The following is a 15797-nucleotide window of genomic DNA, read 5'->3' as shown; positions in this document are numbered from 1 at the left end:
TTGGTCTCTCTGCTATTTCTACCTCTTTCAGTGTGTGTGTCTCTCTTTCTCTGTATGTCTCTGTCTTTCTCTATGTATCTCTTCTCTCTCTCTCCCCCTTGTCTCCCTCCCCCCCTTTCTCCGTCTCTCTATATCTCTGCGCCTTTCTCACCCTCACTTTCTCCCCTCCTGCCTGCCCGCTGCTCCCTGAGCCTGGCCTGCCCCCACCGCCGCCGGTTCAGGGGAACGTGTGCGGAGCGATTGTCCTGGGGGACATTTGATGGATTAGAGCGCTGAACAGTTCCATTGCTAGGGGACCACCTGATCTCCTCCAGCCTGCGTCCCATATAAAGCCGGCAGCCGGAGTGCTGAGCACAGCTCCAGCGATCGCCTGTCTGCGCGCCGCCGCCGCCAAGCCCGAGCGGGAGCCAGAGCCAGAGCCGGGGCCGCCGCCACCGGTGCCGGCTGCGCTCGGCCGCCCGCCCGCCCGCCCGCTGGGAGCTGTCCAGTGCTGAAACCCCGCACAGCCAGCCAATCGCGCCCGGCTGGCCGCCTCCCCCCACCGGGGCCCCTCGCTAGTGCCCCCGCCGAGCCCCCTGCCAGTCGCACCATGCCCCGCTCCTTCCTGGTAAAGAAGATCAAAGGGGACGGCTTCCAGTGCAGCGGGGTGCCGGCCCCCACCTATCACCCCTTGGAGACCGCCTACGTGCTGCCTGGCGCCCGGGGGCCGCCCGAAGACAACGGTGAGTGGGACCCGGCGGGGGGGTGGGGGAGAAGAGGGCAGGGGAGTTCGGGCCCTCCCCAACTCGGGCCACGAGGAGGGGTGCGCGCGGTAGGGAACCCCGGGAGAAGATGACCCTGGCCGTGTGCGCCTCCCGGGCTTCCCAAGGGCTGGGCGGGCGGGGCAAGGGCCAGGTCCGTACAAAGGGAAAGTCGCAGGGTCGGCCCATCCCGCCATCGAGCGCCAGCCCGGACTTTGAAAGTTGTGGCCCTAGATTGGTGCCAGAGTGAGGGGTGGTGAGAGAATGGAGAGAGAGAGGTGCCCAGGAAGGGCTAGTGCTGGGGGGCTAATGCATAAGGCAATCTGAGGGTCCCCTCTCCGTGGTTGAGGGAAGGAGTCTGGTTACCCGAGAGTGCTCCCTTGATGGGGAAGGTAAACCGGCCTGGACTACCAATCCCTGGGGAAATAGGGTTGGTTCCCTGGGGGTAGCTGGGGGCACCCTCTTTCCCTTCAAGCCTACTCCCCCTGGCAATGCCAGACAAGTGTTCTCGGCCCCCTCTCTCAGCAACTCTTTTGTTACCCTCAGCCGCATGCCTGCCAAAGGCTGGGCCTGTCCTGGGGACTGAGAGGAAGAGGGAATTTCTAGGAGGGGTTCCCCCAAAGTGGCTCCTGGTTTCCTGGGCTGCACTCCCTCCCCCTCCAGTTTCTCACTCCCCTCCAGAGCTAGCCCTGCTGTTTTTCGTCAGTCCCCTACCCCCAAAAACACTCTATTTCTTTTCAGAGCAAGTGCCTGTAGGGACAAGGGTTTGGGGGACAAGAGAGGTCATTCAGGCCCAGAAGGGGGTGATCTCTGGAGGGTGTGGAGAAAAATCAGAGACTGCTTCTGTGGACCCCATCCCCCATGAAGGGGATCACAAAGGGGTTCTCCTCTGATGGTCCCCACCAGGACAGGTGTCTGGAGCAGGGGCATCCCTTTGGCTGTAAGAAATCTGACATCACATGTGGCATCAGCTTTGGGGTATGTGTGAGAGAGAGAGAGAGAGAGAGAAGGGGAGAGGAGAGGAGAGAAAAAGGAGAGAAGAAAGGACTGAAGAAGAGGGGGGAAGCTGAGATGGCAAAGGCAGGAGGGTGGGAGCTTCTGCCTCAGGGATTTCCAAGCACTTCACCCACATTCCATCACTCTGCCAAGCCAGGTAGCAAGAGGGCGCTGGGTAAAAGTCTCTGTGACCTCATCAAGGTCAAAGAAATTAGGGAGTGATCAGGGATACAGCTACAGCCCCTCATCTCCTGGCCTCCCCCAGATCCCCAAGAGAATCAACCTCCCTTTTTCTTTGCCCACATGTCTCATATTCTACTGTCCTCTTTTCTTGACCCCAGGACCTCTTGGGGTTGAGGACTGAAGCCCAGGGATATGGCTGGGCTTATCTGAGTGCTGGCAGGACAGAGGGTGGACCTGGGGCCATGCCAGGGCTGGGGACCTGGGTAGAAATGGAAATGCCTGCAAGCCTGGGATGTGGATCCCTTGGGGAACTGACACAAAGCCCTGGGGTTCTGCCCGCTGAGTCCCCCTTGGTCCTGTCCCAGGCCAGCTGAGAAAACCTAGAGAAGCCTAGAGAATTTCTCATGCACAGCCAAAACTGCAGACTGTTCCTCAGGAGGGAGGCAGGAACGCCTTGCCTTGAATTCAGTCCAAAAAAGCTTTGAAAGGAGCCCCCGAGTGAATGGTGGGAAGCAGGGTAAGGGCAAAGCCATCAGCAGGGATGTTCTACCAGCTTTGATACCCTAGAACCATCCCTGTCCTTGGCCCTTTCCCCAAAGGGCTCCAGACCAGCTCCCTCTGGGGAATCCTGAGGCTGCCCTGATAGTCTGATATCTGGTCTGGAACTCTGGGAGGCCCTGGGCTTTAGATCTCTGACTTGCTCTGTGACCTTGGGCAAGTGCCTTCCCTTCTCTGGTCCTCCGCCTCCTCAGCAGTGAAAGAGTTTGGATGGCATGATCTAAGTATCCTTCCAACTTTGACAAGCTCAGCTTCTGTGAAGGTCAAGTTTGGGTTGCGAGGCAGTGGAGATGACTAGATGAGGGTCTAAAAGAATGCAGGGGGCCATTGTCAGGGTTTCTGTAGCACTCCATTTACCATCTGATGTCTGGCTGAGGGTGGCAGAGTTTCTGAGGCCAGGCGTTTTTGTTGGCTTCAGTCTCTGCAGGCTGTCCCATGCTGAGGACAGGCACCCTGACCTGGGTGCCCTGGCAGTGTATGCAGTAAATGGTTAGTGTCGGAGACCAGGGTGTGACCCTTCAAGCTCTGGTATGGCCAGGAAACACAGGGTCTGCCTTGTTCCGTTATCGGGGGCCTCTTCCACCCCTGGGGTGTGGCCAGATTGGGAAGTGAAGGCTCCCTCACTCCATGGGTGGGTAGGGGTGCTGGAGGTCCTCAGAGAGCCTGCCGGCTCCTAGTGGTCCGTTGTCTCCGTTCTGCCGGAAATAACCTTGCTGAGCATTTGAGGGAAGTGTGAAAAATTGCTGAGCTGACGTTTTTCTCTCTCAGCGTGTGTAAGTGTGCTGGGTAAACAAGGAGAAAGAGAGGAGGGGGGGAGGTGAGGAGAGTGAGGGAGAGAAGGAGGGGGGAGGAGAAAGGAGGGAGGGAAGGGGGAGGGCCTGGGGCTGGAGATAGTTCCAGTTATTAGAAAGATCCTCTTACAAGCCATTCCTGCAGCAACTGCTGCAGGGTCTGGATGAGACTGGTGGGAGGGGAATCTGGGGAAGGAGCCTATGAATGTGGAGGTCAGGGGAACCACAGGCTCCTAACTGATGAAGATGCAGGACCCCAAATTAAAGAGTGTACCCCCAGCTCAGGGAAAGGCTGGGAGTGCTGGAGAATTCCTGGAGGACTCCTCCTCCTCCTCCACCCACACACACACACACCCCAGCAACGCTCTTCTTTGCTTTCTTACTCCCTTCCTTCTCAGCCTCCATGGGCTGGCCAGAGGGTGTGGCAGGTGCATCTGGGCTCCAGGCTCCCCCTGAATGCACAGAACCCCTAAACAGGGAAGGAGAAGCCCCACAAATGGGGAAAGTTCCAGGTCTCTCTGCAGAGCTCCCCAAAGAAGGGAGAGCAGCTCTAATTTCACCATCCTCTCCAATGCGATGCCTCTTTTCTCTCCCTCCTGCTCCTTTTGCTCCTCCACTGCTTTCTGCCTCCATGGAGCCTTCCCTTCCCCTCCTCTCCCCTGGGTGATTCTGAGCACAGATTCAGTCTCTCGGTGAGTTGCCAACTCACATCCTCCTAACCCCCTCAGAACCTCGCCCTGCAACTCTACCAAGCCCACCCCTTCACAGGCCTAGGCCCCCATCCTGGGGAATGCTAGGGATTCAGCCATCTCAGGGTAGGCCGCTGCCCATCCATCTGCATAGCAGTGGTCTCCATGGACCGGTGGACATCTTCACTGCCCCTGGCGCATCTACCTCTCCTCACACCCTAACTCTGAAGTCCAGCTGGATGCCAGGTCCTCCTTCCTCTGCACCCCCACCCCATCCTGCCCCCATACTCCTTCAGAGTGCATCTGACCCAGGCAGATGAGGGATCAATGCCAATCCAATAACACACTTGTCTGCCCTCTGCAGCTACATTAAGCCTCCCCAGCAGCTGAGGAAGCGCTCCTACTTCTGCCCATAGGCTTATCTAGTTGACCACATTATACCAGCACCCGCTTCTGCTTAACCCCTCTGATGGCGCTGGGGAGTCGCTCCAGGCCAGGCCTGGGAACCTGGCTGAAAGTCCCCAATTGCCACACATCTACCCCACACTTCAGAAAGCCCATCTGGGGAGCAGGGATGCAAAAGGCTAGCCCCAATCCCTTGGCAGAGGGAGCCCAGAGATGGCTGAGGAGGTGCCCAAGGACACACAGCAGGCCCATATGAGTGTTCTGCCCCAGGCATCTTGGTCTTGGTCCAGGTCCAAGGTCAAGATCAGAGACATGTCAGAGGTCCAGGTTCAAAGTCCATGTCCAGCGTCCAGTCCAATGTCCAGGTCCAATGTCCATGTCCAACCTTAAGTCTAGGACAAGGTCTGAAGTCTAGGTCCAAGGTCAATGTCCCAGGTTACAGGTCCACTCCAAAATTCAGAACAAATCCATGTCCAAGTTCAAGTTTCAATCCATGTCCGGGTCAATGTTCAGGCTCCAGGATCAGGATCCAGATCCAATTTCTAGTCCAAGGTCATGTCCAGGTCTATTCTCAAGGCTGGCTGGTTCAAGTCTTAGAGCCACCATCAGCTTTCTCTGTGGCTCTGAACTAATCTTCCCTTACCCGAGCCTCAGTTTCTCTCTTACGAAAAAAAGCAGTCAAACTTGATCTCTTTCAGCTCTGACCTTCTAGGGACCCAAAAATCTGATTTTCCTAAGAATTAGTCACTGGGAATGTGGAACAACTGGGTCCATGTGGGATACTGAATCTGGGGCCCCTGGTCCCCCTTAAAGCCTGGGGTCACAAGGGGTACATGAGGGGCCCAGACTGAGTGTCCACTATTCCGACACTCTCAGTTTGTGGCTTCTGAGAGAGGATGGGAGAGTACATCAAGTCCCTACGGCAGCACAGCAATTTATACATCCCCATCTCACACACACACACAGACACACACACACACACACACACACACACACACACACACAGTGGGCAAATGGCAGTAAGAGCAGAGTGCTGAGGAAGGTTAGCTTCAACTGCCAGAGGCAAACCTGAGGCCAGAGACATTACTTGCCCGAGATGACAAGGGCATAAATGGCAGACCGCATCACCCCTCCCTGGTGGGTGCTTCATCTACATGTTCCAGGGATCCCCACAGCCTGGAGGCCCTCTGGGGGGCATGCGAGACGCTGCTGAGAGAGATGAGCCCCCCAGAACTCTTGGCCTCCTTCCAGCTGTGGTCTCCCCTGGGATGGAGCGTCCGCTGCCAGCCTTTGGCTAGGAAGGGAAGTTGGCATGGGCACCTTCTGGGGCACAGAGAGGGTAGGGCAGAAAAGCAGGGGGCCTGGAGAGACAACGTGCATTATGCAGGACAGCCAGTCTCGAGGAGGCCCAGAAAGGGCCCCAGGGACACCCTGGAGGGAGCAGGAGGCCGCTCCACCAACCAGTGCTGGGCAACTCCAGACCCTCAGCCGCCATGCCTATCCCCACAACCCCTTGAAAAACCTTTCCTATCGATTCCTACAGAGCTGTGGACCTCCCTGTGGGCCACGGGAATTGGGTCACAGTCAGGAAAAACCAGAATATGGGGGATTTCAGGAGGGAGGGATGGTGGGGAGGGGCCCTGGAATCCTCTCAACACTCCCTGGGTCTGAGTCAGTGGGCACGAGCCCCGCACCCTACAGCCCTGGTTATGTTGGGCCAGACCTCACTCTGCCCACCACTCATCTGGACTCAGGGACACCCCCCTCCCCAGTGGGCAGGTGCACCAGCTGCCAGGCCCTTGGAGGAGGTGGGTGTCATTTCTGGTCCAGTGCCCAGGGAACCGCTAACAAAGATGCTATAATAAGGGGAGGGGGAGGTACCAGCCCCTTTGCCCAGCTCTGTGAGCAGACAGGAGAAACTATTTTTATCCTGCTTTGCTGCTGACAGACCTGGCTTTCTGCTCAGCTGGCTGGAGCTGATTCTCGAGGCCCGAGGCCCTGGCACAGCAAGACACAGCTCTAAATATACTCATGCAGCAGCCCCTCCAGCCCCCCCACCTAGCAGGGCCTGGCCCTCCTCAGGAAAGTGGGCCACCTGGGAAGCTGGCCCATTACTAGGCCCCTCTCTTCTTCTGCTCATCTTGAGACAGGGAAGTGGGATTTGGGCTGGAAATTCCCTGAAGGAAGTTTGCAACACTGGGAATCTGAGAGAGACTGGGAAAAAGAACACTGGCCTGGGAGTCAGGAGGTCAGCCTAGCTCTGTTGTGAACTTGCTTTATGATCTGGTCAAGGCCCCTCTCTGGGCTTCAGCTTCTGTAGAACTAGGGCACCGGAGCAAGTGACCACCACATTCCCTTAGACACAAGCTAATGCTCATAAAGCACCAAGCAGGGTGCCTTGTACACAGTAAGTGCTCAATAAGTGTTAGTCATTACTTTTATTGATCATTTACAAAAATTTACAAAGGGCTGGTGCATTTTCTAGAAGAATAGCTTCTCCCCACCCCCAATTCCCCATCATCCCATCAGACACAGGCCAGCTGGGTGGTAGTATTTGAAGAAACCCACCACCCTTTCCTCCCACCAACTGAAAATCTTCCCTCCCCTAGCAGGTCTCCATGCCTGCTCAGGGGTTTTGGAAAAAAACAGACTCTGGAGGGTTTTGAGCCTTACTCCTCCTCCAGTGACCTTGGCAACTCCTCTCCCCTCTCTGGGCCTCTGGGCTTGGTGCAGTGCCTGGCACAGGGGTAGCTGGAAGCAGTAGGAGCAGAAGTACTTCTCAGAGATGCCCCCACCCTCATCCCAAGGGATCAGACAATTGGAAGAGACAATGTCTGCAAAGCACCCAGCACCTGATTTCTCATAAAATTCCCTTGCAGAATTTTTTTTCCCTTGCAGAATTTTTTTAAAATGTATTCTGGACCTTCAGTCTAAAATATCAAGACTCTTAAGCAGGGAAGACCAAAAGTCATTCTCAGGTGACATGTACATGACATCTCTACATCTCCGAAGTGTTTCTGAGCCTTCCCTATAGTCCCACATCGCAGGAGTGGCTCTGTTCCCTATCCCTCAAATGGGGCACTGGAGCCCAGAGAGGCTTTGTGACTTGCCCATGGTCACACAGCTGGAGTATGAGTAAAAGAGCCAGGATGAGAACCAAGTCTCTTCTGAGTCCCTGGCCCTCCCTGCCTCTATCTGGACCCAAACAAGAGAGGCCTCTCTCACCCCGTTGGCTGGGGGACAGGCAGCTCAGCCTTCTACAGTCACCTGTAAGGCAGAGGAAGGCACCCAAAACTTGTCTGAGTTCCATGCACAGAGTCAGAAGAGCATTGCCTATAGTGTCCTAAAGGATTCTCCAGGGTTGAGGTCCAGAGAGGTGAGGTGGTTTGCCCAAGGTCACACAGCAGCCTAAGATACCCATGTGTGTCCCCTTCACTCTCTAGCAGTTTAGAAGGATATCACTAGGAGATGTAGGGACAATAATAATGACAATAAAATAACAGCTTGAGAGGCTACTGTGTGCCAGGCATTGTACTAAGTATTTTACACCATTAATTCATTCAATCCTATTATGAGTTCCTTTATACAGATGTGGCAGAAAAAGGTTAAATAACTTGCCCAAGGTCACATAGGTAGGGAGAGGTCTGTGGATCTGAGAATGAGGTGGAGTTGATGGGGGTTGGGGGATGGGGGACAGGACAATGGGCATCATTGAGGGGTCTATTCAGCCACGATGCAAAGAGTGTTTTTAGAGCATTCCAGTCAACCTTCTTCTGGTAGAGGCAGAGTCCAGAAAGGTTAAGCAACCTGACCAAGGTCACAAAGTAAGTTAGAACCACCTCTGCCAACATGACCACATAAATTCTCATACAACCCTCCACTCCCACCCCACAACCCATACCAAACTCCGCAGCTGCTGGCCATCATGTCTGGCCCCACAGTTCCTGTCTGGAAGGCAATTCAACATCTGTCCCTAAGCTGAGGAGGAGCCTCTGTTTGAGGCGCCCCTATTTCTACAATATATAGAGACCCCAAGCGACAAGAGAAAGGTGCTGCAGTACTGCAGGCCACCACCAGAGGGCACCACGGAAAGAGGGCCCTGCTGCAGCGAGGACTGCCCGGTCCATTGAGCTCCTACCAACGTGGGTCACCAGAATTTTTCTCACCAGACCATGAGCCAGAAATTACACATCTTGGGTGAGGAAACAGTGGCCCAGGTTGGAGCTGCAAAATGTGTCTGTGCAGATGCCGAGAAAATTGCAGCACAGAAACCCATCTGGGGAGATTGTTATTATTATTCATAATAACAGCCAACATGTGCCAGGCGCTGGGTTGGAATCCTGTCTCTAAGTTACTAGCTGTGCAACCTTGGGCATGTTACCTAACTACCTTATGCCTCAGTTTCCTCATCTGTAAGATGGTACCAACCTCAGAGTCATGAGGGTGGGATGCATTCATGTGTAGAGCCTTTAAATAGTATCCGACATATAAGTGCTCCAGGAGTGTTGGTTACTATTTGTTCACTTTTCACTTATTGTTTGCTTATTCACGGACTCTGTACTGCAAACTGTGTGAGTTAGGTGCTTTTATTTTCCATTTCACAGCTGGGGAAACAGAGGCACAGAGAGGTCAGTTTGTCCAAGATCACACAGCTGGGAATAGTAAAAGTGGAACTCAATCCAGGTAGTCTGGTGCCAAAATTGTGCTCTTAACCAATATGCCATCCTTCCTTAATAACAGCACATGCAAGGCACTGGCCACCTGATCAGTGACCCCCTCCACATGCATTCTACACTATCCCCATACCCAGAGAAAGGAGCAGAGATGCAGAAAGAGGCACGACTTGCTCCAGGTCACCCAGCTACAGTCAGTGTCGGGAATCAAGTCGTCCCAAGACCAAGTAGACAGAATGGTCTGTGGCAGACCCTGCTGGGCCGGGGATTGAGGCTGGCCTGGCAAATCTTTTTCTCCCATTCACCACCCATTTCACAAATACTTATCAAGTGTCCACTAGCTGGGGCACTGGGGATAGGAGGTGAACAACCCAGCCATGGCCCCTTCCTCAGGGACCTCCCAGCATGTGGAAAACAAGGGGAGCAGTGCAGTGGGTTCCAACTCTTGTTCCACCACTACCACTTGAGTAAGTGGTAGTGGTGGAACAAGTACCACTACCACTCTGAACCTGTTTCCTTACCTGTAACAGGTATTTTTGTGATGATTCAACGAGGTGATGGGAGTGAAGCACTTAGCACAGAGCCTGGCACTTAGTAAGTGCTCAGTAAATATCAGCTAGTATTATCATTATCATCAGTAATTACACCGGGAAGAAATACAGAAGGAGAAAGAGGGAGTCTGGGCATGCCCAACAGGTATTTAACTCAGTCTGAAACAATACTCCCTGAACATTTTGGGGCTTTAGTACCAGGCCTGATTCCTGGAGTGGGAGGTAGGGGTACCTCCAGACCAAAGGCAGACAGGAGGGGAAGATGGGGTGCTGAGAGGCTGAGCACCCCCCATTATAAAACTGCCACCACCAGTGCCCTCTCTGCATCTGACTACAGTGCCCCTCCCTACTGAGTCCTCCACCCCCGCAATCCCCAATCATTTCTGTGTTCAGAGGGCCCTGTGTGGGCAGCTGAAGAGACAGAGGGAAAGAAAGGGTACACCATTGCTTTCCAGGTTGGGGGACGGTCTGCACACAGACTTAACCCTGTGATCATCCCAAAATGCCATATGAGAGGCAAAAGCACGAAGGCTGAATCAGGCAGGCTGTTTAAGGGGACGAAAGCTCTGAATCCAGTTCCCTGCTTACAACAGAAACTCTCCTGGGAGCCCAGGCCCCAGGCCCTTCAAGGAGGGTGCTGGGACCACACAAGGCCCAGGGAGGCAGAGACAAATCAGGATGGCCCCTGCCCTTGGAAAGCCCCTGTCGAGTGCCCTGGGAGAGCCCTGGCCCCCTCACCCACCAGTCACTGGATCCCAAAATGGAAAGGATTTCTGGCCCAACTCTAGAGAGGAGCGAGGGGCGTGGGGGGGGGGGCGGGAAATGAATCTCACAGGGGGACTCCAGAAGGCTTCTAGTGGATCAGGGAGCAAAACAGGCTTGGGAGCAAGTACAAGGAAGTTCCCTTCTTGGAGCATCTATTACATGCCACATATGTGACCTCTTTTAAATCCCCCAGCAACCCTGGGAGGTGGGTCTAACAGGACTGTGATTCTTTCATACAACATATATTCCTTGCACACCTCCTTTGAGCCAGGCACACAGATCCCACCCGGGAAGCTCACAGCCTGGTGGGGGAAGCAGACAATTAAATAATCTTCAGTGAAGTCGCTTTTTCAAGCAAGTAAAAAGCATAATTATAATAGCTAACATTTATATAGCAATTACTGTGTGTTCTCTCTCTCTCTCAATTTCCTTATATGTAAAATGGGGATTATAACAGGATCTACTTCATAGGGTCTGTGATGATTAAATGAGTTAACATGTGTAAAGCATGGCGGCAGAGCTTGGCGCACAAGAAGTGCTTAATGCATCGTTCTTCTCATCACTTTACTCAGTCCTTCCAAAGACCCTGGGAAGGAGTGTCCGATCATAAGCTCCATTTTGCAGATGAGGAAACTGAGATTCAGGTAAGTCCTAGGACTGGAACTGGCAGAATGCTGCTGGAATAAAGAAAGCCTGGACTTTAGCGTCAGGCTGCCAAGGTTTGGATCCTGGCTTCATCAATTACTAGCTGTGGGCTTAGACTATACGCCTCAGTTTCTCTATCTGTAAAGTGGGTGCAATAATAATACCTTCCTTGCGTGGCCGTGAGCACTTGACAGTCAACACAAAGCCAGTAGAACTTGACCTCACCGCGCTCCACAAGGGTGGGGTGGGGTGATTTTTATTGCGGCCCACGGAGGAAGGATCCGAACTCGGCCAGCCTGACCCCCAGAGCACAGGTGCACGACAGCGACTGCTATTGTACAAGCAGCCGTCACTTCCCTACAGCGGCCACGGGGACGCCTCCCGGGCGCCTCACCTTCCCCGCTCCCGTCTCGCCCCCTCCAGGTTACGCCCCGCACTGCCTGCCCCCCAGCAGCTACGATGCGGACCAGAAGCCGGGCCTGGACCTGGCGCCGGCCGAGCCCGCGTACCCGCCGGCGGCGCCGGAGGAGTACAGCGACCCCGAGAGCCCGCAGTCCAGCCTGTCGGCGCGCTACTTCCGCGGGGAGGCGGCCGTGACCGACAGCTACTCCATGGACGCCTTCTTCATCTCGGACGGGCGCTCGCGGCGGCGGCGCGGCGGGGGCGGTGGGGATGCCGGGGGCGCGGGGGACGCCGGAAGCGCCGGGGTACGCGCGGGACGCGCGGGGGCGCCGGCGGGCGGTGGGCACCGGCACGCGTGCGCCGAGTGCGGCAAGACGTACGCTACGTCGTCGAACCTGAGCCGCCACAAGCAGACACACCGCAGCCTGGACAGCCAGCTGGCGCGCAAGTGCCCGACGTGCGGCAAGGCGTACGTGTCCATGCCTGCGCTGGCCATGCACGTGCTCACGCACAACCTGCGCCACAAGTGCGGCGTGTGCGGCAAGGCCTTCTCGCGGCCCTGGCTGCTGCAGGGCCACATGCGCTCGCACACGGGCGAGAAGCCGTTCGGCTGCGCGCACTGCGGCAAGGCCTTCGCCGACCGCTCCAACCTGCGCGCGCACATGCAGACGCACTCGGCCTTCAAGCACTACCGCTGCCGCCAGTGCGACAAGACCTTCGCGCTCAAGTCCTACCTCCACAAGCACTGCGAGGCCGCCTGCGTCAAGGGGGCCGAGCCGCCCCCGCCGCCCCCCGCCGGCCTCGCCAGCTGAGCCTCCCGCCGTTACCGGGGCCCCCCACCTGCGCCCTCAGCGTCCCCCAGCTGCGTTCCCCTGCCCACGCCCCTCGTGGGTACCCCGCTCCCAGACCGGAACTTTTCTCTCCAGCCCCTAACCCAGAACTCGCTTCCGGCACTACCTTCCCCAGTACATCCCGACCCACATCGTCCTTACCGGCTACCAAGATTCGGACCGTGACCCCTTGTCCACGCCCTCAAGGCTCCCAACTCAGGCACCAGGTCCTCACCTTTCCCGGGCCCTAGAGCCGGAATTTTCTCCCCTCCCCCACCCCAGACTCTGCACCTCTCCCCTTCTAACTTGCAGACCTTTCCTCTCATTTCTGAGCTGAGTCTCAGACCGGTTCTCTACTGGAGTCCCCAGTGTAAGGCCTAAACCCCCCTTTGACTCTCACACCTGCAATGGATGCCCCATCCACACCAGGACACAGGCCTGAGGGATCTAATCTTCACTCCTCTTGGAGTCCCCACTCTGTCCCTGATCCCCTCCTCACCTTGGCCTTAGGTCCAGCCATTCACACACCACCACCACCCCACCTTCCTCATCCTCGGGGGGCCTTCTCACCCATTCCCACCCCTACTCTCTCCAGATCCCTCATTCCACTAGCAGCTCTCACCCCTCTGAGTTCACCTGACCTGGGGCAGACTTGAGGGGCAGTTCAGGGCCCTGCCCCCTAATGTAGCCCTTCTCTCACCCCGGGACAGCCCCTCTCTCACCCCAGGACAGCCTCTCCCCAGATTCTCTGAGCACTTTCCCCACCCACAGGACTACAGGTACCCCTCCTTACTCGTTGGGGTGAGGTCTGGGGCACCTCACAAATGCCCTTCTCCCCATCCGGCTGGGCCTCTCCAGTTTATTTATTTGTGTATTTATTGATTTATCTATTTATTACTCTATTTAATCTCTTGGCCTCACCAGGGATGGTCTGGCTTTCCCAGCTGGACTGGGAGGTCAGGGAGCCAAGCAAGGAGAGGGACAGCAAAGGCCATAGAGGGCTGTCTGCCACCCCAACACACCCCATTTCAGGGAGTGAGGGAGAAGCCCCACCCTCATCAGAGCCTGAACTTGCTGGGGAAGAGGGTGCGAGAATGGGAGGGATAGCCTGATGACCCTCAACTGGGGGATGGGGGACATCAAGAGGCCCAGTCATGGGGCAGGTCCCCATCCTCCTGAGCCTTCTGTTTCCACTCCAGGGAGACCGGAGGGAGGAGCCTCCTCGATGTGTTTCCTATTTATGCCTCTTCTCGAGGGACCCCAGGTTCCAGGGACCGACTGAGCCCCGGACCCGCTGGGGCCTCCGGCCCGCTCCACTCCGCTCCACGGGAGGAGCGCTCCCTCCCGGCCACGTCTATGCAACTCTCCCGGGCAGAGAGGCCGGGGCTGCCAGCTGCCCCGCATTGGCCGCCACTACCTCCCCCGCCGCGCTTTTGCATGCCCGGGCGAGGACCGAAGCACACACCTCCACGCTCGCGGACCCTGGCCCCCTCTGCTTTAAGCACACGCCTCTGCCCCATCTCTAGGCGCTCAGCTCCGGGGCAGGAGTCCCGGACTCTCCGACCCTCCCCCTCTCCCCTGAGCCGCAAAGGAGGGTGGAGGGTGGAGGCTGGAGGGGCCCCTGGAGCCGGGGCACTTCTCTAGGGCTTCTCCGCTCCAGGCCCACCGGGGAAGCGAGGCGGCAGGGATGCGGGAAGGGAGAGGCGTTGCAGAATCAATTACGGAGGGTGTTGATCCTGTAAATAGGAACTTCCGACAGCAATAATTTTCCATGCATGCTAAGCCTTTTGGCCATATTTTGTATGAGCGCTTGGCGCTCTCCCTCCCTCCTCCTCCCCCATCTCCTACCCCAGACCCCCATCCCTTCCTCGCCTCCAGCAGTATTACCTGTAAGGCAATTCAGGGATATTAAAGGGACTTTGGCCACTCACCAGTGCCTCTAGACCTTGTGATGGGGACGGGTTTGGGGTGGGGGGCATCTGAGAGGCAGCCAGATTTTTTTCCACTCAATTTCCCTCCCTGTAGTCTGACCAGCCTGTAGCTGCCACCAGCAGTCACACAGTTCCAGGGGTCCCTTGACATCCACAAGGTCCCAGGCATCCTCAGTCCTAAACAGTCCTCAAATACTGGGGATGCAAACTGAAAGGGTTCAAGACCCAGATTAATAACATAAGGGAATGAAGCAGGTTGCCCTAAGACATTAGGGGATGGTTGTGCCTGTGACTGACAGGAAACAGCGTGTCTCACCTTAAAGAATTGCAATTCAAATTAACTGCACCTGCCAAACAAATACAACCGTGGGTCAGATTTGTCCCTTGACAGCCAGTTTACAACCCCTACATCCTTCCCCACTTCCCCTCTGCTGCTCTGGGTGGGGGGGTTCTGGCCAGCCCTAGTGGTCACATAAGCAGCAAGTGCATGCATGCAAAAAGGTTGACTTTGGCTCAGCAGGCAACATTGTCCCAAAACAATGAGCTGCCCCTAGAGCCTGTGAGCTACCTGTCACCAAAACTGTTCAGGAAGACAGTGGACAACCAGTCCATCCTCCTTGCCAGCTGGCTTGGCGATCTTTCAAAATATGAATTCTGCCCTTGCCTTACTAAAAACTTCCCTGGGGACTACTAGCACCATGCCGCTTAACTCCAACCCCCAGCACAGACTCAGGGGGTGGGGGTAGGGGGCTGTGTGCCTTGAGGGCCCGATGCCAGGCTGGGGGCTTGGGGGTGTAGGATGGAACTCCATCTCCCCTTGGGCCACCTTTCGGTTTTCTTCCTTTTGTAGGCAGTGCACTCAGCTTTTTTTTTTTTTTTTTTGGCCACGCGGCACGGCTTGTGGGATCTTAGTTCCAGACCAGGGATCGAACCCAGGCCCTCAACGGTGAGAGCACAGAGTCCTAACCACTGGACTGCCAGGGAATTCCTTGCACTTTTAGAACCTGTCCATCTTTCCTTTCACACACCTCTAGACAGGCTGGCTGCATCCTGAGCTATGTGCCAGGTGTCTCCAGCAATGACAGCAGTGTGGAAATCCCCTACAAAGTTTCCAAAGCGGGTTTGAGGGGCCCAGGCACCTGATGCCTTCCCTAGCCATCCACCCGCAGTTCTCCGTAGCTACACACTGCCCCTAATTGGCTGTTGCATCAATTACATTTGTTTCAGGTCCAGGGAACAGAACCCACTCTAGATCAACATTTTATAAACATCTAATATGTCATCTTGTGACCTTAAAGGGAACCAGCTCTAGCACGAAGCCCACAGCCTAGACAGCAGAGCAGAGATACGAAAGCCCGTGTCCCTGTTACCTGCAGCCCAGAGCACCTCAATTAGCATATCGTCCAGTCTGCGTTTCACAGTCCTCTCAAAGGAAGCCCTCCAGGATGCAACTCCGGCTCTCCTCTGCCCTGTCTGGCTGCTCCATCCAGCATCTTTGCAGCCTCACCTTCCTATGCCCAAGGAAGGAACCCACTTCCTGTTCCTTCTTCTGTCGTGGATTGTGCTCCTCAGGGTTCTCTCCCAGACTCCTCTTCTCACTGTGTATTCTCATGAGGCAATCTCATCACACCCATGGCT

At 55.8% G+C, this 15797-nt stretch overlaps 1 protein-coding gene across 1 annotated transcript; it reads left to right on the top strand.

Moving 5' to 3' along the window:
* The first annotated feature begins 589 nt into the window (after positions 1–589).
* SCRT2 (scratch family transcriptional repressor 2) lies at positions 590–12210 on the top strand. The gene is made up of 2 exons (XM_068524937.1): positions 590–722; positions 11420–12210. Exons 1-2 carry the CDS (start codon positions 590–592, stop codon positions 12208–12210), a joined length of 924 nt encoding a protein of 307 aa, XP_068381038.1.
* The last annotated feature ends 3587 nt before the right edge of the window (positions 12211–15797 follow it).

Source organism: Eschrichtius robustus, chromosome 16 (assembly GCF_028021215.1).
Source record: "Eschrichtius robustus isolate mEscRob2 chromosome 16, mEscRob2.pri, whole genome shotgun sequence".
Classification (NCBI taxonomy): Eukaryota; Metazoa; Chordata; class Mammalia; order Artiodactyla; family Eschrichtiidae; genus Eschrichtius; species Eschrichtius robustus.
The sequence above is the reverse complement of the archived record's forward strand: the minus strand, read 5'-3'. Positions and strand labels throughout refer to the sequence as shown.